The 22,500-nt window shown below is 42.2% G+C and overlaps 1 protein-coding gene across 1 annotated transcript in view; it reads left to right on the forward strand.

Moving 5' to 3' along the window:
- The window catches only part of LOC138060307 (protein sidekick-2-like), a 46,750-nt gene that overhangs the window by 14,886 nt on the left and 9,364 nt on the right, over positions 1–22,500 (forward strand). Inside the window, exons 8-27 of the mRNA XM_068906045.1 lie at positions 754–1,029; positions 2,646–2,951; positions 3,542–3,612; positions 4,328–4,562; positions 5,997–6,112; positions 6,953–7,148; positions 9,007–9,300; positions 10,747–11,073; positions 12,188–12,258; positions 13,300–13,543; positions 13,645–13,760; positions 14,349–14,535; positions 15,074–15,373; positions 16,537–16,839; positions 17,821–17,891; positions 18,814–19,045; positions 19,817–19,932; positions 20,176–20,244; positions 20,910–21,162; positions 22,306–22,500. The exon at positions 22,306–22,500 is cut by the window's right edge and continues 93 nt beyond it. Coding sequence (XP_068762146.1) covers positions 754–1,029; positions 2,646–2,951; positions 3,542–3,612; positions 4,328–4,562; positions 5,997–6,112; positions 6,953–7,148; positions 9,007–9,300; positions 10,747–11,073; positions 12,188–12,258; positions 13,300–13,543; positions 13,645–13,760; positions 14,349–14,535; positions 15,074–15,373; positions 16,537–16,839; positions 17,821–17,891; positions 18,814–19,045; positions 19,817–19,932; positions 20,176–20,244; positions 20,910–21,162; positions 22,306–22,500 — 3,978 coding nt within the window. The remainder of the gene's footprint in view (positions 1–753; positions 1,030–2,645; positions 2,952–3,541; positions 3,613–4,327; positions 4,563–5,996; positions 6,113–6,952; positions 7,149–9,006; positions 9,301–10,746; positions 11,074–12,187; positions 12,259–13,299; positions 13,544–13,644; positions 13,761–14,348; positions 14,536–15,073; positions 15,374–16,536; positions 16,840–17,820; positions 17,892–18,813; positions 19,046–19,816; positions 19,933–20,175; positions 20,245–20,909; positions 21,163–22,305) is intronic.

The raw sequence follows: 22,500 nt of genomic DNA on the forward strand, positions 1-22,500 counted from the left end.
GTAGTGGATATCGCTCGCAGACCGTGTGCTCTGAGTTCGAATCCCAGCACTTGCGCTCCAAAGTGTACTAATAGTTTTCCATCCATTAGAGGGTTGGTAATTAATTAAGCGAGAACCAAGTTGTGCAAGTTGTGCAAGTTGTGCAAGTTGGCAAGTTGTGCATGCAACAAGATTGGAGTGACACCCAGCCCTGCTTTAGAAACGGTAGAAGCCACGATTGGTTTTGGTCTCACTTCTGATTGGTTGTAAAAAATGGCGCGAGCACTTTGAACCAATCACTGAGTGACTTAATGCAAAACCAAAGCAATTCGCTAATTACTTTCGACACTTAATTGAAAACCGCTCTAATTACTTTTTTATTATGATACAAAAAATTGTCCAGACGAGGAGCCCATAACCGAGAGCCTACAATTCCAAAACTAGGTATTTTTGGACGAGTTTATCAATAAGATTTGGCTTGCACGTTTGACCGCTCTCAATCCCATGGTTCATAATTTCTCATGCAAGACTTGTAATTAGCTGAAAAGGTCTGGTTTTATTTCGCGAGAAAATCAATCTAAATAAGAGTCGGTCTGTAAAAACGCCGTCCCACAAGTACAATGAGGTTTTACCCTCCAAGTCATGAGCTTCTGTACCGACAAAATGTCCCACCCGATGCAAGGTTTCCTAATTTTATTCCGACACTGTCCGATGACCGAGGGTTATTTGCAGCTCTGTAATCTTATCGTATTTTTATTTTCCTCTCTATTTTAGTCAAGACAGTTATAACAAATCCCCTTCCAAACCAAATTGCCGCCGTCAAAGGCCTAGAGAAGCTTCTTCTGTGTGGAGTCCAGTCCGATCCCGCAATAACAGTGCGGTGGTACTGGACCAAGGATGGGAGCCCTGTGGATGCGAGCCGCATGAAGTTACAAAATGATGGAACTCTGCGAATAATAACGGTGCAAGAAAGTGATGCAGGGACGTACGAATGCTCTGTGAAGTCTGTTGCAGGCAATGCGACAACACGTGGTACCTTAAGCGTGCTAGGTGCGTGAGGAATAATTCATCATTTTCCTTTTACTGGGTTTTGAGCGCCAAAGCTTTGAGAAGATCTAGAGCAAATGGCAAAATGACGAGACGGTGACGTCACCGACAACGTCGCCTCAAAAGTCCTTCGCGATTATTCCTTCTCGTTCACGTTATACAATGTGGGTGAAGTATCTTAAAAATAAATTGGTTTGAGCGGTTTCAGATTAAAAAAAAAAGGAATGAAATGTTCACATTTGTATGTTCACGTTGTTATTTGGTGATCTCACCTCGTATTTATCAAGAGTCAGGTGCTCAAAGTCAACCTCAAATTTGATCACTTCAGGCCCTGGGGCCGGTTGCTCGAAGCCTGGTTAGCGCTAACCAGCGTTAATTACCATGGAAACCTATAGGATTTAATACCTCTTAGCCAACGGTTAGAGCTAACTGGGCCCGGTTCCTCGAAAGCCGATTAACTTAATCCAGGATTAGCGTAAACTTTTGTTTCACGTTTGGTGTTTGGTGAAAGTTTCTTTTGCTTATTTTTGTTTTTCAAGATTGACGTCTTCTCATGTAAAGTTCTGCCGAAAATCTGCGTTGAACAGCATTTGGGAGTAGAGAAATAAACTGCTTGTTTAATTTTTAATCTTAGATTAGTGTTAATCGGCTTTCGAGGAACCGACCCCAGGATTTTTTTTCGGAACGGGAACGGCACTGAAATGTATCGGAATGTGAAAAGCAGCGGGAAAAAACAATAGCTTTGCACGCTCTGCACGTGCGTTTTTCATTTTTGACCATTTATTTGCCGTCGTCAACAAAACAACAACGTGAAATAACCAAATTTGAGGTTTTATTGAGGACGTCAGCACTTGGAGATAAATTTTCATTTTCTAAAATGAGGAGGAGCACGTGTCAATACAATGATAAAAGTAGCACTCCGATATTTCCGATTTGCGGACATTAATGCGGATATTAATTCCGATTTGCGGACATTAATGTCCGCAAGCGACTCCTCATTGGCCGAAAGTAATTGCCAACTCGCTTAAGCTACCTGGTTTGGTGGCTTAAATTTATTGAAAATTCCATTAAGTTTGCCGAGTCGCTTAACTTGAAGCGAGCTGGAAAAGCATTAAAACCGCTAGTGAAAACACGGCTACTCTTTTAAACAATTGTAGAACATCTGGCCGGAAACGTCAATATGGCGTAGTTTATCTGGCCGAGAGAGTCTAGTTTCTAGTTCTTAGTTCCTCGCAATCAAATTTCGCGAAAGGGTTTGATCTTGTTGGCACCGTTTGAACGTCCTCTGCACAACTTTGTTTTTGCGTCCAACATTTTCCCAACGTCCTTTCAAATTTTAGTTGAACGAATGTTGAAACCGTTTAAACGGGTCTTAATCTGCTACCTCAATGTTGTACCCATTTCAAACCCTTTACAGGTATTTCCATATCGTTTGAATCCGAATGCTGTATTATCATGCAAAGACATTATACAAAAACTCTTACTCCCGGAAGATTTGAATTGAGTGCAACATTGAGTTAACCGATTACGTCTATTGATTCCTATCAGAAGAGAATTGAATTTACTTAAGCATTGACACCGGCATCTTCACAGCAACGCAATTTGTCTGTCATTTTCAGAAACTCCGTTAGCCCCATCCACACCGGTGGTCAGTGACATCCAGGCTAAGTCGGTGCGTTTGACTTGGTTTCCGCCTGGTTATGACGGAAACAGTCCCATTACATCCTACATTGTCGAAGCTAAGAAGGCCGGATCTATCGGCTGGCAGCTTCAAATGGACAATATCAACCCGTCTAACCAGGTGTCAGTTCTTGTGCGGAATCTACAGCCACACACCACCTATCAATTTCGCGTTCGGGCTGTAAATCAGGTTGGACTTGGTGCACCGAGTGCTGCTTCGGCAAGCATTTCGACAGGAAAAGCTGGTAAATGGAATTTACATTGTCCTATTGACTCTGTAGTGGTCGGTGTTATGTAAATGCCTAATTTATTTACAAAGTTAACAAATAATTGAAGAAATAAAACAATTAGATTAGTGCATGACAGACGATATAGTTACGAAAGTCATTTCTCTGAATTACAAATATATTTGAAATAAAAAATGATCGCAATTAAGAAAGCAGCTTAAGTTGCAAAGAGGCATTAAAAAAGCCAGGCGTAAACGGGACTGAAACTCATGACCGCGCGGTTTCCCTGCTCTTTCACTTGTTTGCGGGAAAGCCGTTTGAGTCGAGAGGTCAGTACGCGATTGGAGCAAATATGTGTAATTGACTCCAAGCGCGGGAAAACGCGCGGGAGCAAGGCATAATTAATTGATGCGGATTGGTTTAAGTTGTGGCGCGACCTTTCATTTTTAACCAGTCATTAAACGAAGTAAATCATAGACACGTCGTATTTATCGAAGACGGTCAATAGGCAACCGCTTTTGATTGAGACAAGGACAGCGCAACTTTTATTAACGTTTGGGGTTGCTTGAGTTTACAAGGAACTAATGTTTGTGTTGTTTTCGTTTCAGCGCCATCGCAGGCTCCTCAGAATGTGAATGGTGTTCCGACAAGCGCAGATTCTATACTTGTTCAATGGCAGGTACGAAGTTTCTGATCATAATAACTTTTCTCTAAAAAAGTTTGAACCTGAAATTGGTTAAAACTCTTCAGTTTTTGTCCAAAACTAAAATAGTTGTGTCCCATTGTATGTCTTCATGCCCTATTCTTCCTCTAGAATTAAGAGGCTAAGACTTCAGGGCTAATCCTTACAACTTCTGATAAACAAGGCTGACTAAGTTTTCAAGGGAATACGCTTTCACCTGATGTTCCCCAAGGTCGATTTCACGACTCAACGGTTGAGGTGTGGTTCTCGACTCTGCTGCGAGAGTTTTTTCTCTGGTAGTCCGATTGTACTCTCTCAGTAACGGCTTGTATGCTGCTGAATCCAGGTAGCTGTAAGCTGTGGTCTAATGTCATGCATGAACCGTATACGGGCTGCCAAACGCGACTTATATGTGCTTTCGGTTTAATTTTCTACCTTAGTTGAGCGTCTTCGTTGTGCATTTTGCGACGGTGATTAGCGAGTAAGTTGCCGTGACAGACAAATTAGATCTGAAAGCCTCAGCAACCGGGGAAATACTCTAAATTATAATAAAGTTTCATTAGGTGTACCCGGGGAAAAACCTCTCGGAGCAGAGTAGAGAACCAACGAACTCAACCCACATTGGCCACATTGGCTCACTACTGCACCAACACTGCTCCTCTATCATTTAACAGCGCTAAACAACGTCATAATGTCTTAAATTCTGTCCTAGATTCCACCCCTTGAAAGTCACAATGGTCCTCTGCAAGGTTTCAAGATAGCTTACCGTCTAGAAGGAGTGGCTGGCATAAACTTCACGATTAAAAAGATCGAAAATCCTGCTGCTGTAGAAGGCAACATTGATGGACTTGTGCAGTATACTATTTATGAGATTAAAGTGCTGGCATACAATGAAGCTGGAAATGGAAAGTACAGTGCGCCGATTACAGTCACCACAGCAGAGGGGGGTGAGTTTAAGTGTTCACATGCGAGGGGCGGGTAAGTCCCTTTGTGTTTACTTGGGGGGGGGGGGAGGGTGCAAGTTTTATCGAATCTTTCTAGATCACCCTACTTCAGAGACCCTGCGAGAAGAGAAGCTCTGAAGAAGAGCCCATTACCACCGTTGCCACACGTTTTTACATATCGAACGTCCTAACTCCGTTATAGGGGAATCTTTGTTTTTTTGCCTCATGAACACAAGGCTATCGTTCTCAAATCAGTCAGCCAAGAATTAAGTACTGAACATTGAATAATTGCTTCATTGGGTATCTTTGAAATGCGATGCACCTGTTAATTTCTGAGCAAGCATGCTTTCAAATTTTACTGACAAAGATTATAGGGGATTTATCAGTTTTTGATGGCTAATAATGGAGATTTATCTGGGTTGAACATGTTTTTTGTAATTTACTATTTCAAATGAATTCGTAAATAGCATGATTCTTCTGTGAGCAAACGCAAAATGTCAACAATGACGTCAGCAAAGATTGCCTCATTAAATGGCATTAAATAAGATGTCGTTACTTCTCAGCTGGTATCAACGAAATCCTTTGCCTGATTCTCTGACCGTCCAGGTCGCTTGTGTCACACACTCTACTCCCTTCCCCATTACTTCGTAGGAAATCTTGTTCCAGACGTCATATAGATTGTCTCATTTCCGCCAATAACAGGGAATATTACACTTTCTCAAACCTGAGGAATTTAAGGAATGTGCCTCAGGTGAATCAACATGTCGGAAGATGCCAGAAATCTTGATGTAGATGTTTGACGGTGCTTAGGAGAAAACTTGCCTTGTATTTGGGGTCTCTAAGCTTTTTCTTCAAGGAAAGGGAGTAGAGTGCGTGACACGAGCGACCTGGACCGTCTGAGAAAGAAATCCTACGCTACTTTGTTTTTTTGGCTATTCAAAGAGTTGGCCACACAGACAAAACTGAGGTCGAATCAGAGTTAAAAGGCTCCCGTTACTTGCATGAACGTTCTTGCATTGTTGGCCGAACATTTTGATGGTTGACAAAGGTTGACGAGGGACCTCTGAGGCTCTGAAAGTCGTGTTGTGCTGAGGTCTTCTACGAGTATCTCATTGATTCCAGAAATATATTCACCTGACATCATTATAATTAAATCAAAGTCCTTCTTTTGTTAAGATACAACATCCAATTAAGAAATTGTCAAATAGGAAGCGAAAAAATATGCCGGGCTAGAGAACGTAACAATTTAGCTGGAAATATTGTGGCTGAATCATTCAGCCTTCAGCAGTCTGTTTGAATGGGAGTGGTTACATAGTAGTAAGTTCTGTAACTCTCTTTTATGGTAGTACAGCGTCATAGGTCTTTGGAAGTTCCATCCTTGTTTGTCTTGTATGTTTAAGTTTTCAAGCGTTGGCTAATAACGTCGCTTTCTTTCAGTCCCCACTGCACCGCCACAAGATGTCACAGTAACTAATATCAGTACCGTCAGTGTAGCTTTGCAGTGGAAGGCACCACCTCAGAGGCAACAGAATGGTCGCATTCGAGGCTACAAGGTATCCTGTGCACCTCCCTTGATTGCCAGTTGTTTTCTTTTGAGGTTTTGAACGGTTTAAAATTAAATTAAGCAGTGTTGGGCCATGAAAAAGGACGCTGCATGGAGGAATTCAGAAGGTTTGAAGCAAAAACAAGAAAATCGACTGTATTAAAAAAATTTAGTTTTGCATCGGAGAAAGCATTCACGCCTTAGTACCCAAAGCGTGATTGCTTCAAACTTGTTTGTACGGTTGAGCAAAGACAGGCATTCCCAAGGAATGCATGTGACTTGGTAAGGTAACGTCTGCTGCGAGCTTAGAAGTCCCATCAGGACGGCCCTTATCTCCGGTTACTGTAGCATGAAGCGACTAGAAGTATTTTTGTACTCCCCCCTGGATGGGATGGTAGTCCATCGCAGGGTTACCCCCAGCATTAAATTCGTCGGTACCCATTTATACACCTGAGTGGAGAGAGGTACCGTGAGAGTAAAGTGTCTTGCCCAAGAACACAACACAATGTCCCCGGCCAGGGCCCAAACCCAGACCACTCGATCCGTAGTCGAGCGCACTAACCATGAGGCCACCGCGCCTTGAATGATGCCTTTTTCTTGGCTGCTATCTTCATGAATGATACATGAATTTCATAATGAACACTCTTGTTCGATCACCTTGTTAATTCCATTTATTTATTTCTCTCACTGACGAGGGCAGATGTTCCCGCCTAAACTGGCTCGACTGCTGAAAAGAGACTGCTATCGTTCTACGTGTTTGCTGAAGTAAAATCTGTCGTTTTGCTTCTTAAGATTAATGTTGGTCAGCCGCATTTTAGACCTTTGGGTTTTCCGTTTTATTCTGCTTCAGCTTCAAGCGTGGAAAGACAACACTCCTAACAATATTATTCAAAAAGTAGCAGACCATGATGATAGCGTCCAGGTCCAGAGGGGGACTTTGACAGGCTTGCAGAAATTTACACAATATACAGTGGGAATTATAGCATATAACGGCGCTGGAGACAGTCCTAGGTCTGACACGCAAATTATCAAGACCGAAGAAGGAGGTACACACTGGAGTTGTTCTCTGTGATGAAAATTGTCTTGTTTATTTTCATATTTTTTATCTTTTTTTATTTTGTATTTTTTAGCCCACATCAAGAGTGAATTAGATAAGTGTGTTGATCTATCCTTTTGCCGTCTTTCCCCAGCACAGTCACAAATTGATTTATTTTTAGATACACTTTGCGCGCGAAACAAACAAAGGGCCGCCAATTTAACAAATCAGAAGAAGCCATGTCACGCGTGAATGCTTCGGCCATGTTTTTTTCAGGGACATGACAACTGATTTTCGCGGGATCGGGTATTCTAAAAATAGTCTCATTTGTGACTGTGCTGGAGAGCCCACACATGCCATAACAACACTCCTATCTAATTCACTCTTGCCCATATACGAAGTAAAAGTAGTAGAAAAAAGAAACAAAATCATAAAACACGATCTATTTGCGCACACAAACACCCACACCTGATAAACAATTAAATAATAACTTTTGATGGATTATATCGTAACTATCTCAATCTTCAAAGTTACTCTTCTGCTTGAGTATTGATGCGAGCACTTCTCTGATAACATTGGCGCTGTTAAAACTGTTTGCCGCATCAATACATGTTAATAATAACTAAAACTAAACCACACCTATAAGCAGTAAGCACCATCTACCTACCGGTAGCATTATATTACTTGACATTAAAAATAAATTACAATGCTCTGAAAAACACAAGGTCGCTCAACCTTGTTTCCAGGGTCTCTCTTCACTGCAAAGGAGGCAGAGCAGAGGCACCCTGGGAACGCGGTGACCAACATTTTCCTCTTATTTACATGAATGTTAAACTTATGCCCCTCTTCCTGGCAATAGGAAGTTTCTTCCATCATTTCTCCATACGCATCACTATGCAGCGTTGATAACACGGTCTGAACTAAAATTGGTTCCTTTAAACGTGAAAGCTTACGAGGTAATCCTAGTTTTTGTAACACGAACAAGTAAGTTCAGTTTCAACTTGACAGAGCTTTAAGTGCTTATGAAGCGAAATTTGTTTTTGCAGTTTTCTAAAATATAATGTTTTAAATGCTTAATTCCAAAGTTTAAGTTGTCTGGGACAAAAATACACAATTTTACGAGCGCTGAAAGTTGAGCTAATTTCCCTAAAAGTTGTCCGAAGGACTGGGTCGAGTTTGTGACGTAATGTTGGGTGCAGAGCTTTCTTCATGGTCATTGATTTCTTGTCACGACAAGGAGGATTTACCAATTTTCTCAGGAGAAAAAAAATGTCTAGAAATGAATGCTATCAATCGATAGAGTGAATGTTGATGCTAGCGAGGACAAAGCGATCGTGCTCGTTGCAAGAATCTCGAATTGTGCCTCGCACAGTGAAGCGTGCTGAGAGGTAGAATCGTGTCTGCAAAAAAGTTCACCCTTTTTGCCCTGACAGCTGGACCGAATGGAAATTGATGCATCCTCGTTCTTTCTTTTTTTTTAATAACGATTTGTGCAGCTCTGATCGGTGGGAGCGCCAGCAATGCAATATCGCCGTTTTCTACTTTTCTCTTTCCCACTTTGTACCATGTTGGCTCGTGGTTTTGCACCCGACATTACGCCACAAGCTGTTGTCACGTGGTATTTTGAGCGCGCAATTTGAATTCCATTTTTCGTGGTAAAATGGCATAACTTTCAGCGCTCTGTGCATTTCAAACACTAACTTAGAAAAGTGCAAAACCAAATTTCGCTTCATAGGCACTTTTTAAGGGAATTTTTTTTTCAAAAGAAGAAAAAGCTTAGTTTTCGTGAAATTCGAAAATGGTCCAGAAAATCGCAAGATGCTCGTAAAAGCAGTGACAAAGTCGCATTTGTTTTTTGCTGTTCCCAGTCCCAGATGCCCCGAGGTCCTTTACAATGTCCGAAATCTACTCAGATGCATTGAGAGTGAGCTGGGACCCACCGCTCCGGGTTAACGGTCGACTGATTGCATATCTTGTCAAGCATTGGAAGAATGGCACATCACCTAGCAGCGGACATACCGTACGACTCTCCAATGCTACACTGTCATATACCGTGACAGGACTGAGCGCAAATGCTATCTACACTGTGCAGTTGTCGGCCGAGACAAGAGCGGGGATTGGAACGAGTAAGACGTTATGGGCCAGGACTACGCAGTCACCCGGTAAGATCACATGACAATTTGATTCTCTTTATCTCCCTTCGAGTTACTGTTTTGTCATCGGTAGAAAATTTTATTCGTCAACCAACTCTGGTCAAAGGGAGATAACATTTGTCATTCAAGAACTCTTTGATACTCCAACCACGGCTCTTCTATTAAGAATACTTAAAAAAGAATGGACGCAAACGAAGTTAATTACCGAAACCACCGAACTTTAATAATTGATCGTAACGCTAAAACACAATATACCTGCCTTCTATATCCATCCAATGTAAAATTAGTTATATTTGTCTTTTTTCTGCTGTCGTCTTTTTCTAATACCAAGTTTTGCGCTGAACTCTCAACGACATTGACACAGTAGGCCAAAAAATATTCATGTGAGCTTGCTTCTTATTTCGTAAATTTTTATTAAATGGCTAAAACATGCTTTTATATAGCTAACAAGTAACTAGTGATCACATGGTACAACAACTGCCACACTGCAACGCAAATTGAGGACTGGGACATCTAAACTAAAGCAACTTAATTAAAATTTTCTTCATTTCAGATGTCCCAGTGGGCAATTTGCATTGCTTTATAGCGGTTTTTGTACCATGTGATTACTAGCTGCAAAAAGCCTATCGTTCCATTCTTCCTCTATGTAATGAAAATGCTGTACCGAAATAAAAAATCCCAAGAACGCGAAACGTTTTTCAGATTTACGAAGTCAATTTGATTGCTTTTAATACAAATCAATCCGGTCCACTTGATGACGTTAATAGGACATTTGCATGATGACGCCATTTGACTACAAGTGCCAGATTCCTTTATGTTTTACTTGTCTAATGCTAATTAGAGCTATGGCTATTTTTACCCCAATGGGAATGCAAAATTTAAATTTGAAAAGAAAAACAAACTGAATTCTGGTAGTTGTAGTCAAATGACGTTATCGTGATGACGAGCAAGGGGACACTTCATGACGCTTATTGAAATGGGTGTGCATCTAATTAGGGGCATATCGGGACATATCTGGTCGACGTTGCCGTTGTCTCTTGCTTGAACTCCCAAATTTCGTCGTGAAGGCTCCCGCGCAACGTCGCAAATGAAAAACGTCCTCCGTCGTTCAGTTCTCTGATAGAGCGGTTTTCAGTTGAGTGTCGAAAGTAACTAGCGAATTGCTTTGGTTTTGCATTACTTCACTCAGTGATTAGTTCAAAGTTCTCGCGCCATTTTGTCAACCAATCAGAAGTGAAACCAAAACCAATCGTGGCTTGCGCATGGACATTTTCCCGCGCTTTGTGTCGGCTACGTGTAATTAGTACGAGTTTTGATTGGTTTACTAGATTGTCTCCGTCCTTTTTGATTGGCCAAAGTAATTAATTTGGTTTTGGTTTTACGACACTTGATTGAAACTCGCTCTAGTTTGTTCATTGAAATTAAATTAATGACATTTCTGTCTCTTCGTTGTAGTCCGTCCTGGTGCACCATATAATCTGAGGGTTTTACAAGTAAAGGCTCGTTCTGTGGTGCTCAATCTCAGTCCTGGACCATCTGGCCGGGCTCCTATCCTGTCGTACACGGTTCAGTACAACAATGACTCATTTTATGACCCCATGACGTCACAATGGAATATACTGATGGTTGTGCAAGATGCGCATTTAGCGTGGGACCTGCTTCCACTTACTCTTCCGCACTTGAAGCCCTATACTGATTACAGATTTCGAGTTATTGCTGCTAACAAGGTCGGTAGTAGCAGCCCAAGCAACGCCTCGGATACAGTCAAAACACTGGAAGCAGGTAAGGAGACACTCCCTGTAGCTCTGCATGTTCTGAACAAGCAGGAGGCTGGCTGAGCCTCTTTTTCAAACCGAGTTCAGAGTTGAGAAGCCTTTGTTATGAAAAATATCATTGCTGGTTATTTTGTCACAGCCGGTTACGATGGACGGAAGAATAACTTTTTATGACAAAGTACGGATATGAAACAATCTCCTCAGCGAATAATCACCGTAGTTTGAGAAAAGAATTAAGCTAGTCGTAAAGAACAGTAGTATGTCTTTCATATTTCTCGTCGTCATACTTTCAACTGTTAATGGATGTACAGAACGAACTCGCAATTGACCATCTGTCAGATAGCTTGAAAGGTTAGTCGAAAAGAAACGTGTAGCCCAATTACACGGTCATGGGTTCGAGCCTCTCTGTTTCAGGATTCTTCAAGTGTTTTCATTAGAGCGACTTTCATATGACCTTGAAAAATAAACGTAAAAACAGAACGTAAACAAAAATGCAAAACATTTAATTGGCTCATCGAACAAAAACAAACGATCGCAAATGTTCATTGGCTTTGCGAACGCGGATGCAAACAACGTCACCTCACCATGGAACTTTCTGGAAAGCGATCGGCATTTCGCTTTGACGTCATTTGAAATGCAGTAATTTGATTGGGCAATCGAACTTACTGCCCATATTAGGAGTGTCCTTGGCGGGAATAAGGAGAAGCTTTGTTTTAATCTCGCCAAACATTGGTCCGTGAAACAAATTGCGAACACTTTTTCAAGTCATACGGAAGTCGCTTTGACTGTGATGACCTTTCATTTAGGAAATCGTGGCAGCAAAAATTGTTCGTAAACTGACAACGCGACTAAGACTGAAGCCGGTGGGATACGTGGAACGGACTATTTAGGCATTTTGGCGGGAGATTTAAGTCACTTCGGATCGGTCATTATGCGCGCTACTCTTTTTAAAAGGAGTTTTGGCTATACAGCTGATACAAATGACTATATAGTTTTGGCTAATTGGTTTTGTCTCGTGCTGCTGCATAGATAACGATCACGTTAATTTTCACGTATTTTTGATCACCTTATCTGTCATGAATTATTAATAACTTTTATGATTTCAATTTTATCTTGCCCAGTTCCCTCTCTTCCACCGAGTAACCTGACCCTGTTACAAATTGGCAAAGATGGACTGGAGTTAAGATGGAAGGTTAGTTTGTAAGCTACCAGTGACGTGGAACTCACAATGCAATGTATAACCTTAGAAAAAGTCCACTTAACTGTTTCCAACAACTACTTATGACTCATAGAGGACTTTTTGAGAATACTATCAGAACAGACAAGCAAAAGATCGAGCTACGAAGGGTTGAAGGTCAGAAACGATGGAAACGGAAAGTAACTTTCAATGCTCAGTCCCCAAAGGCAATAACACGGATGAAGTGACAGACACTACCAATGACATCACGTCTCTACTGACCAATGAGGCGTCGACTAACCATAGTGCTTTTTTTGCTTAGCGTGCGTTAACCCGCGAAGAAAGACTTTTCGCCCGCCCTGAAAGCGGAAGAATCTCTGTTCATACATCTACGATCCACTGACTACTTGATGTATAAATTACAAATACGTCAGTTTATCTCATAAACAACGGGTCTCTTTGGACGGCTTTACGATATGATTCACCTGTGGCTTATTCTTCCTATCTGAGTGAAACTGTCATCTGCTTTGTTTTTAAAGCTGGTGTCACAACATTTTTACCACAATTGCTTGCAATCTCTCGCAGTCTGATTGGCTAATTTGTCGTTGTTGATAAGAGTCTCGACAAGGCTGCTCGGGCCATTTTGGGAAATAAACCAATCAGATTGCGAGAAAGTTGTAGAAAATGCTTGCTTTTTCTTTTTTGCGTCACGATCTTGGTCACAGTTTCTTTGACGTTGAATATTGTGGTAAAAAAGACGCTGTCGTTGTTGTGGATACACACGGCCGTCGGCTGCGCCTCGTGAGTATACCGCATTTTGACCACTGTGATGACGAATATCATTGTCGACAAGATGAACCGCATTCGATTTGTGAAGTTTTCTAGGATATAGAAGGGCAATTTTGTATCACGACTTCCCGCCTGGAAACGTCTTCATTGTAAAGATCCGTAGAAAGTTATGTCACTCTTTTTGGTTCCGAAAAAGTTGGGAGGTTTTCACAAATGCACACACCTGGAGTTGTCCTCTCGATAAATGTTTTTTTTTTCCTTTCACAGATCCCACCGAGAGATACTTGGAACAGCGACTTTATTGGCTTTTTAATGAGATTTGAACCACAAGGGGTGAACAAAACTATTCACAGCTTGGAAATTAAAGTGCCTAACAGTCAATTAGATTACTACAGAGCAGGGGGACTGCTAAAGTACAAACACTACAAAGTGTCCGTGCAAACGTATAGCCTGAGCGGCCTGGGGGCGAGCAAGAGCAGAGCAGTGGCCTGGGCCTGGACAGGGGAAGATGGTGAGTTCCCCAATCTTACGAATATTGTTGTTGTAATGGGTTAGGGTCTTCTCTGGACTATGTTCATATTTATGTCCAACCTAACTATGTTTCGATTCCAGTTCCGTCCCGCGCTCCGACCGGTGTCATCCCAGTAGCGACTGGTGCTTCTTCTGTCTCTCTTAGCTGGGATCCGGTTCCATTCGTGGCACAGAACGGTGAAATCCTTGGATATAAGGTAAATAATTGTTTTAACCCAAAATTAGCGGAGTTGTTTGAACGAGCAAGAAAGAGTAGGAGTATTCGGAAGGTCATAGGTTCGACTCTTGCAAAGGAACACTCGGAATTTTTTTTACGATTATGCCTATGTCATTACCGAAAGAATATCATCGTTTCATTCATTCATCGGACTTAGCATCTAACTTAATGACATTCAAGTCAGTCAATAAATTGGATTTGACGAGGTAGACGAAGACGTCCAATATCGATATCATTCGCACCATTCATCTCCTCTGTCACCAGAAAGTTTAGATTCAAAAGCGGTTTGCCTGAAACGTAGACGAAGAACGCTTTCCATTTGACAAAACTGACAGGCCAGATCGGGGCATTTGGAAGGACTAACTTCGAGACTGATATATATTCCTCCAGAAGAATGCGAGGGATTATCATGCAAGTGTTCCTTCAAATTGTTGCATTTTCTTTGCAAACTGACGGGTCTGGCCGGCCAGTTCTGAAAAAAGGAAAGCACCGTAAGACAGGACCTGGTGATTGGGCTTGGACCTGTAAATGTTACGAGTAGCTTTTGAACTGGTCATTCCACTTGTAGATTTACTACAGCGTGGTTGGAAAGCAACACACCGAAAAAGAGAAGGAAATTAGTCACGGGTTGACGTTCTCCACCTCCATGACTGGACTAGAGAGTTTTGTCACTTATGAGTTCCAGATCCTCGCCTACACGCGGCTTGGGTCTGGACCCAGAAGCTCGGCTGTCAGAGCCACTACTTGGGAGTCAAGTAAGTTGATCATTTCTTCGGTAACGATGTATCTATATTTTCTCTTCTGTTCGCTAACTTAGAGTAGAATCGTTTATTAACCGAAAAAACGCGTTGGCTCGTGTTTGGTTAAGGGAATGTGAAATTATGTGTCGCGTTGCATCGAAATGTGGAATGACCTTCCATTTTATGTCGAGATTTCGTGTCATACCTAATTGACCGCGTGCAGACATGTCATATACAATACATCCTTAATTGACCACTCACCGTAGCGGCTTCTCAGGGCCAATGAAACAATCAACGAAACGACAGAACACAACAACAACAACTGTTAGGAATACAAACTGACCGGAGGCACAGCAGTTGACTATTTACAAGTGCGGCCGAGAAGTTGAACCAGGGGCTGCCAGGAACAAATTCAACGAATGATCAGAACTGGGCTTGTACCAGGGAACACTGGATCTCAAGGCAAGCGTCCTAACCACTGGGCGGTATCTCGTGTGAAGATGTTACATGTAACATGTCATGACAGACTAACTGTTTTTGTTTTTTTTCTCAGCTCCAGGGCCTCCGGCTCGCGTTCGTTTCACCAACGTCGGCACCATATTAGTGACGATAGCCTGGGACCCACCAGTGTATCCACGTGGTATTATAACGGAGTACAAAGCCCTTTGCCGGCTGAATTCATCTTCAACTTTTGTTGCGTGGCGAGATGACTCCATTGACTTCAGAGTGCGTAAGCGAACTGCTGGTCCATTGAATTCGCAGACGTTTTATCGTTTCTTTGTTTGGGCGAGGACCAAGCGAGGTTGGAGCGAAACGCCCGCCGAAGCAGTGGTTTTTACTGGCGGTTCAACTGGTGAGTAGGAGAGATTTGATGGTAATTTAATCCGGAAATGCTCGTGATTTCCTGAAGCCTTTGGGGTGCAGGGATGGCGCAGTGGCGAGAGCACTCGTCTCCCACCAATTATGTGGCCCGGGTTCGATTCCTCGACTCGGCGACATATGTAGGTTGAGTTTGTTGGTTCTCTAATCTGCACCGAGAAGTTTCCTCCGGGTACTCCGGTTTCCCCTCTCCTCAAAAACCAACATTTGACTTGAATTGCGTTGATTGTTACTTCACTTCACAATGTCCCAATTAGTGCTCCAGCGCTAAATCGACTAGACACTTAAATAAAGTTTCTTTCCTTCCTTCCTTTACCAGATGTCCCTTTACACTTTGATCGACTTCAATGTACCTTGTGTTCAGCAATAACGGCGATAAAAGTCACTCAAGTTGCCCTTAAACTCTACCTCTTAAAAGTTAAAAGCCCCGAGGGGCCCCCATTGAGGAGTAATTAAGTTGTCTAGCATTAGACAGAGTCAAGAGAGGATGATGTAAGAGAGGGGTGCCCCCGTAAATGGACCTCTTCCAATGACGGTTTTTAAAAACTAGTTTTAGCGCATTGTTCAGCTACGCAGCCATTTTTGGAGAGGCTCCTGATTGGCTAGTTGAAATGACGTAATGAAATTTTAAATTTGCGTGGCATTGGGAACGAGAACTTAAAATAGCTTTTCAAAACTAAAAGTAGATTTTTAAAAAAACTTGACAGAGTAAAATCTGTGAGTGGCACAATTGTGAGTGAAGGGGCTGAAAAAAACGGTTGCGATAACGTCAACCTAGAAAAACACTAATGCTAGCACAAACTTTATTCAAGTAAGGGCGAATGACATTTTAGGCTCAAGGTCACACTTCGTAATCTTTCGCGAAATTGCTGGAGCGTGCGGCTCCGTATAGTGTCCCACCAAATGCTGCTCCTCAGATAAACTGCAGCTGCATTTACCCCGAGCTCAAAATAATGCTAACCTTTACCGTTACCTTATTGTTGGAGATAGGTAGCCAAGGACTATACTTGAAGAGACACTTCGTGTTGGATGTCAAAATTGGGTCTGGATCCAATTGAGTGCATTTCCGGACATAAGTGGCGCAAACATAACGAAACCGCTTTCAGAACTGACAACTGGCTCTCTTTGTTTCCACAGACCCGCCGAATGCCCCTTTTATTTTACCCATTTATTTCTCGGACATCGGCGAACGTTGGATAAAGCTCAAATGGCAGGCTACCTCTGATCCGAAGAGCCCTTTGAGGTACTTCACTGTGCAGTTAAACAGAAACGGACAGGGATGGCAAGTGTACTCATCGAATACCCATCATTCCGCTCGAAGTCTTACTGTCGAAGGACTTGTGCCAGGAGAGACCTACATATTCAGAATAATGGCAACGAATGACAAGGGTGACAGCCCATACAGCGCGGCCTCTTCGCCGATTACAACTCGGCTAGCGCGTAAGAATGCCGTTTTAACATTATTCCTAGTAAGTTAGTAAATTGACTGCTCCCCTGAGAGGGTTTTCGAGGCCAATGAAATAAATGATAAAAAGGTAAGCTCAAAAAATTTAAGAATTTCCAGTAAACAAGCGTCGGAATTCCACATTTAGTTTACATTCACGGTTGTGAAGTGAATCCCGCGTCAGAGGCATGGGTCTAGCCCTGTAGTGACGTCACAAGCTGTTTTGCATTTTAGGTTTGAAAGGATTTTTGCATTGCAAGGCGCATTGTAACGTCATTTCAGGAATAGACCCATACCTGTCACCCGCTAGGCTTTAGAACAAACGACTCTTTATTTGTTAAATTCTACGGCGCACTGAAGTTGGATTTGAAAAAAGAAATGGTAGTCAAGCAATCTGTAAATGTAGTCTCCGGTATTGTGGCTAGTCTGTTGGTATTAAGTGATACCCATGGTGATAGCTAGAGACAACTGCTTTCCCATACTTGCTCTCTTGCTTAGGATGCAGACATGAATCGCCCGCAATGTAGCAAAACGTTCCACTTAGAGTGATTTTCAATTGAGTGTCGTAAAACCAAAACCAAAGTAATCACTGTGGCCAATTAAAAATGACGGAGTCAATCCGGTAAACCAATCAATACTCGAAGTAATTTAACGTAGCCGACGCAAAGCGCGGGAAAATGTGCACGCGCGAGCCACGATTGGTTTTGGCGCGAGAAATTGTGAAGTAATCATAAACCAAAGCAATTCTTGGGTTTCACTCACTTGATCAACAGCCATGTTTTTCAACGAAAACAAAAGAAGACGTTAGCATAATAATAGCTTTCAATTCCCGGAGGATTGGATCGGGACACCAACATGGCCGCCATTTCATTGTTTGGGGACACCAACATGGCGGCCGTGACGTCATGTAAAATCAAGAATTTCGACACTCAATTGAAAATCACTTTATTCGTCACTTATTTGCTGTCTGTTTTTAGTGCCGACTGGAGCTCCTCGGGACATCAGGATACGATCTGCCTCTCCAACATCCCTTCTTATTGAATGGACGGTTAGTTCCAGTTTTTAAGGTGGCTATGAATCTCCTCAGAGATTTTTTTAAACTTTGCAGAGAGTTTTGTCTGATCCTGATAATCACTTTCCAACAGTTAAAATTGGGGGTCACGTAGGTTGTTTTTTAAGTGTAAGGCGTAGCGTTTAAAGACAAATTATAGGGCGTTATTAAGTGGTTCTTTTGTTTCCATGGTGAACTGCTACGTCACGTCAATAAGGGAGTCTTATAAAGGGTGTGTTCGATTGACTGTATTCCGGAATAGGAATTCATGGAATAGAAGTTAGAAATCCTTCGATTTTAAGGAGATTCACTTTAAAATTGTCAAACACCTGCTAAAATGCTATTTTTAACTATAGTTAATAGATGTAGGCTGGTTATGAAACTCGACAAGTTTCTTTGTTTCATGTTTTTGTTCGTGTTTTTGGCCTTGACATCAAAAGCTTCGACTAATTTATTCGAAAAACAACCAAAAACAAAAGATTGTGCAGGGTCACGGACGGTTCAACATCTAATTGCGACTGTATTGTTCCTGCTTTTGAAATTCCCAGGGTCTCATAACCAGTCCCTAGATTAACTATATTTAAACAGATCTTGATTATCCTTGTTGCTTCAAGACGCCAGGCATACCGTTTTAAATCATCACTCATCGTATTCTCATTCCGGAATACGGTCAATCAAACGCACCCTAAGCAATCATTAGTGTCTCATGTGGTACCATAACGTTGCCGTTGTTTGAAGCAGTTGGGTAAATTCAATCCTTCCAAATGAAATAGTGCAGTTTGTATAAAGTGTTAAAACTGGTTTGAGCTTTCTTAACTGGGCGCTTCATTTCTTGGAATCCTGCCTTGACGAATCGAAAATCGCGTTATCAATTCAAATCAAGTAACAATGAGTCTTGTGTATGCTTTTGTTTTTCAAGGCTCCTTACCCTCAAGAACTCGGTGGAACTCTGAATGGCTTCATAGTGAAATACAGGGAGCAAATACCTGGTGCCAGTGGCTTCACTGAGAAGAGCCTGCCCAAGAGCGCTCGCCAACATACTCTAAGCAACTTGAAAGTTTTTACACGGTACGCAATCAAGGTAGCGGCCGTGAACGAGAAGGGGCCTGGACCATATACACCTCTCTATGACGTAACAACAGGCGAGAAACGTAAGTGGCGTTGATAGTCGTGAATCCAGGGGTGGTTCTCTATCCGGCATTGATTGACCATTTTCCGTGTACTCAGTTGCGCGCAATTGGATTAGGTTATTACCGTTCGTGATTGGATTAAAATCACGTGCCCCGTTTTCATCCAATCAGATGCGCATTTTTTCGCGCTGCATGTAAAAAGCATGTGATGCACATTTCGCATGCCAGGACATTAGTCTCCACTGGATTTTTTTTTTAGTGTCAAGACAAGTTACAAGGGAAAACAACTCACCCCCCCCGTTACCGTAACAAAACGTCGAGTGCGTAAGCTCTCTGTTGTTGGTTTCCCTGTGATCAAACCAGAGAGGCTATGTTTTTTACGGAAGCATAAGAAAATATCTGCATAAGAAGAGAGCTTAACTCCAGCAGAAGTAGTTTCTGAGTGATGAGCACTGTTTCGTTGTTCAGGGACATCCAAACGGCTGTAAAAACCAAGAATAATCACTATGTTTCGGTTTTTCAGCGTGCGATGAAATAGCTTGCGCAGCAAGTGTTTCTGTACGGCGGAAGAGCTCCAAAGAGATTTTTGCTCATCACAGCCTCGCGAAAACGGAAGCGAGAGCAAACTCTGAGAAGGCGCCTTTTGAGCTCTTGCTGAGATTGTTATCAATTGAAAGCGATCAAATTGTTATGAAACATTTTGAGTTCGCGTCTAGCTGTGGTGGTGGTGTGTGTGCTCCATTCCTTACTAACTGGCATGACTGATTAAGTTTTCTACTGTTTCGCTTTTAGCGCCATCTGAATCACCGAAGAATGTGAAGAAAGTTGCTGTGACTAGAACATCCATAGCTATCAGCTGGGTAGCGCCTTCAACGGAGTCTTTCAACGGTCATCTGATGGGATACAAGGTAAGATAACAAAAGTGTTACATGGCTTTTCCCGCAAAAGTGTACAGACAACGACACGAGCGAAAGAAGCTTGATCCAAAATCAAGAATTAGGAAGCTTGCCGAATGACAACGAACAGTCTCGGTCCCAAAAACGCGACAAACAATCGGATAATGAGCGAAACCAGTGGCTCAGCACGTTGTATGTAAACTTTGGTTCATTTCTTTGCAATTCGTTAATTAACAATCGCCAACTTTCCCTCAGGTTTATGCGGAAGACCTCTCGTTATCCGGCGAAGGAAATCGCAGGCGCAGGCGTAGGCGAGCCTTGCTGGTAAGTAAGATTCCTGAGGAATCCGCAGTCATACTATTCGCTATGCCTTTTGAGAGGTCGGTCACGTGCGTTCAGAACCGACAGTAAAATGGAATGCGACCAAAAACCACACTAGACACTACCCGAAGGTTTTTCTCCGGGTACTCTGGTTGTCCTCCAATCGAGAGGGCAAACCTTTATATTTCCCTTCTATTTGTGCATGCTTGATAAATAAAGAAAGTGGTATTATTACCATGGACCAAAAAATCGCTCTAGCCGTGGAAAACTTCAAACACGACTCCAACACGAGAAGGGTGAATCATCATTATTTTTGCCAACTCGAGTGAAATGAGCGGGTGTTCCTGAGGCATGATTTCCCGTAAGTGCTCTCTTACCCGATCTCTAGAGAACAAATGGTTAAGAATAGTTTCGCAATCTGGAGGAAAAACAATTATTTTTTCAGACATAGTTTGATGCAAGGGATCTTTAAATTGTAACTTTCTAAGCTACTTTCAAATTTCTTCAAGTATGTCTGATTGTGAATTGTAACTTTATTTTCTCGTTACAGTGGCGGCGTGAACAAATCCAAAATTTGCTTTTTGTTGATAACACAACGGTATTTTGAACGAGGAGCAATGGTGGCAATCAATCATCAACAAATTTCTTTCACTGTTCTTGTACCACAGGGTTTTGGAAAAGGTACCTCTTTATCTCTCAAATGGCGACTTATTCACGTGCACAGGCGCAGACGTCGATCGGCCTTACCAGTTTGTGTACGTGAGCCTGGACCAAAGCTTTTGTTCGTCCCTCCTCACCAAACCAACGCCAACATAACCAACCTTCGAAAATTCGTCACCTATAAGATCTGGGTACTGGCTTATAATTCCATAGGAGAAAGTCCTCCGAGCTCGTCTCTACAAGAAACCACGCTACCTGACCGTAAGTTGTTATCAAAATTGTTTCCTTGTAACTTTTCAGTGAATTTTTTCCTACACACCGTGACACGTGCTAGGTAAACTTCTCTTGAGTTTTGAGTAAGTGCCCGGAAAGTGGATCGTTGTGGCTTTGAGTTTTTTCCTTCAGAAAATCTCGATGTGAAAGTAGCCTAAAAGAGAGACGCAATGTGGAGAGTGAATTTTAGTAGCAATTTCAAACGTTTGGAACCCAAAGTGAAGTAAGAGACCTTTCTACCGGTACTGCAGCCATCTTGGATTCTTTTGATGCACGGGCTCTATTATGTGATGCTCAGTAGAAAAATGCGTACATGACTTGCGAATAAGTTTGGTTTTTGGCTTAAAATTATCCAAACCAGATTCCTTTTATTAATTAAAATGGAAAACAAAGGGCCAAAATATATATCAAACTAGTGTCAACCAAACTTCACTTTATTACCACACCATGTATGCAGTTGTCTCCTTGGCGCAGCATAATATCCGTTGGTCGCAGAGCAATAGAATTCAAGACGGCCACTGAAGCGGTACAAAAGGGCTATTCTCTTGCCAATCTGAACAGGTACGAACATCCACGTTAACCAATCAGAGGTCAAAGAAAATACATGCAGGGCTCGAAATTAACGAAAAAATCCAGTCGCATTTTGCGATAAAATACGAAAATTTAGTCGCAATTTCGCAAATTCTAGTCGCAAAATCGTCGCGCTGCATTGTGTTGTCAGCGGTTTAGCAAAAAATATGAGCCCGCAATACTTGTGTGTAAAGAAACTGCTGAAAATGGCGAATGATCGAAGGAATGGAGCTGTGCACGTAACATCGCAGCTAAATTACTCAACAATTACGCTACCTTCAGAGAAAATTCACAGCGAGAAACAAAATAATTTTGTCATTTATTTAGATATTTATTTATTTTAGCAAAAGTAGCAGCAAAGTGGCAACTGCTAACCCTTTTGTTTCGAAAGAACGAAGGTGACAACAAGTCGCAAATTTGCGACTTCTTCAGATATTTTAGTCGCAAAAGGAAAAATTTAGTCGCAAATGCAACCGTATTGGTCGCAATTTCGAGCCCTGATGCGGCCGAAAAGTCCCGGAATTGCTTCTTCTCTGATAGTATTCCTTCAACCTTTTCTAGGACCAGGGCCTCCAGCCGTTTTCCGTCACGATGCAGTCTACAACGCACGCGTCGATTTATCATGGAAGCCGCCTTGTGAACCAAACGGGAAAATAATTGAGTACGAGATCAAGTACGGACGGACGTCAGCCAACAGCAAGAAGGAAGTCGTTGTCTCCGCGGATAAGGAAAAGCACATAATAACGGATCTGGCCA

Source organism: Montipora capricornis, chromosome 8 (genome assembly GCF_036669925.1).
Source record: "Montipora capricornis isolate CH-2021 chromosome 8, ASM3666992v2, whole genome shotgun sequence".
In the NCBI taxonomy this organism is placed as follows: domain Eukaryota; kingdom Metazoa; phylum Cnidaria; class Anthozoa; order Scleractinia; family Acroporidae; genus Montipora; species Montipora capricornis.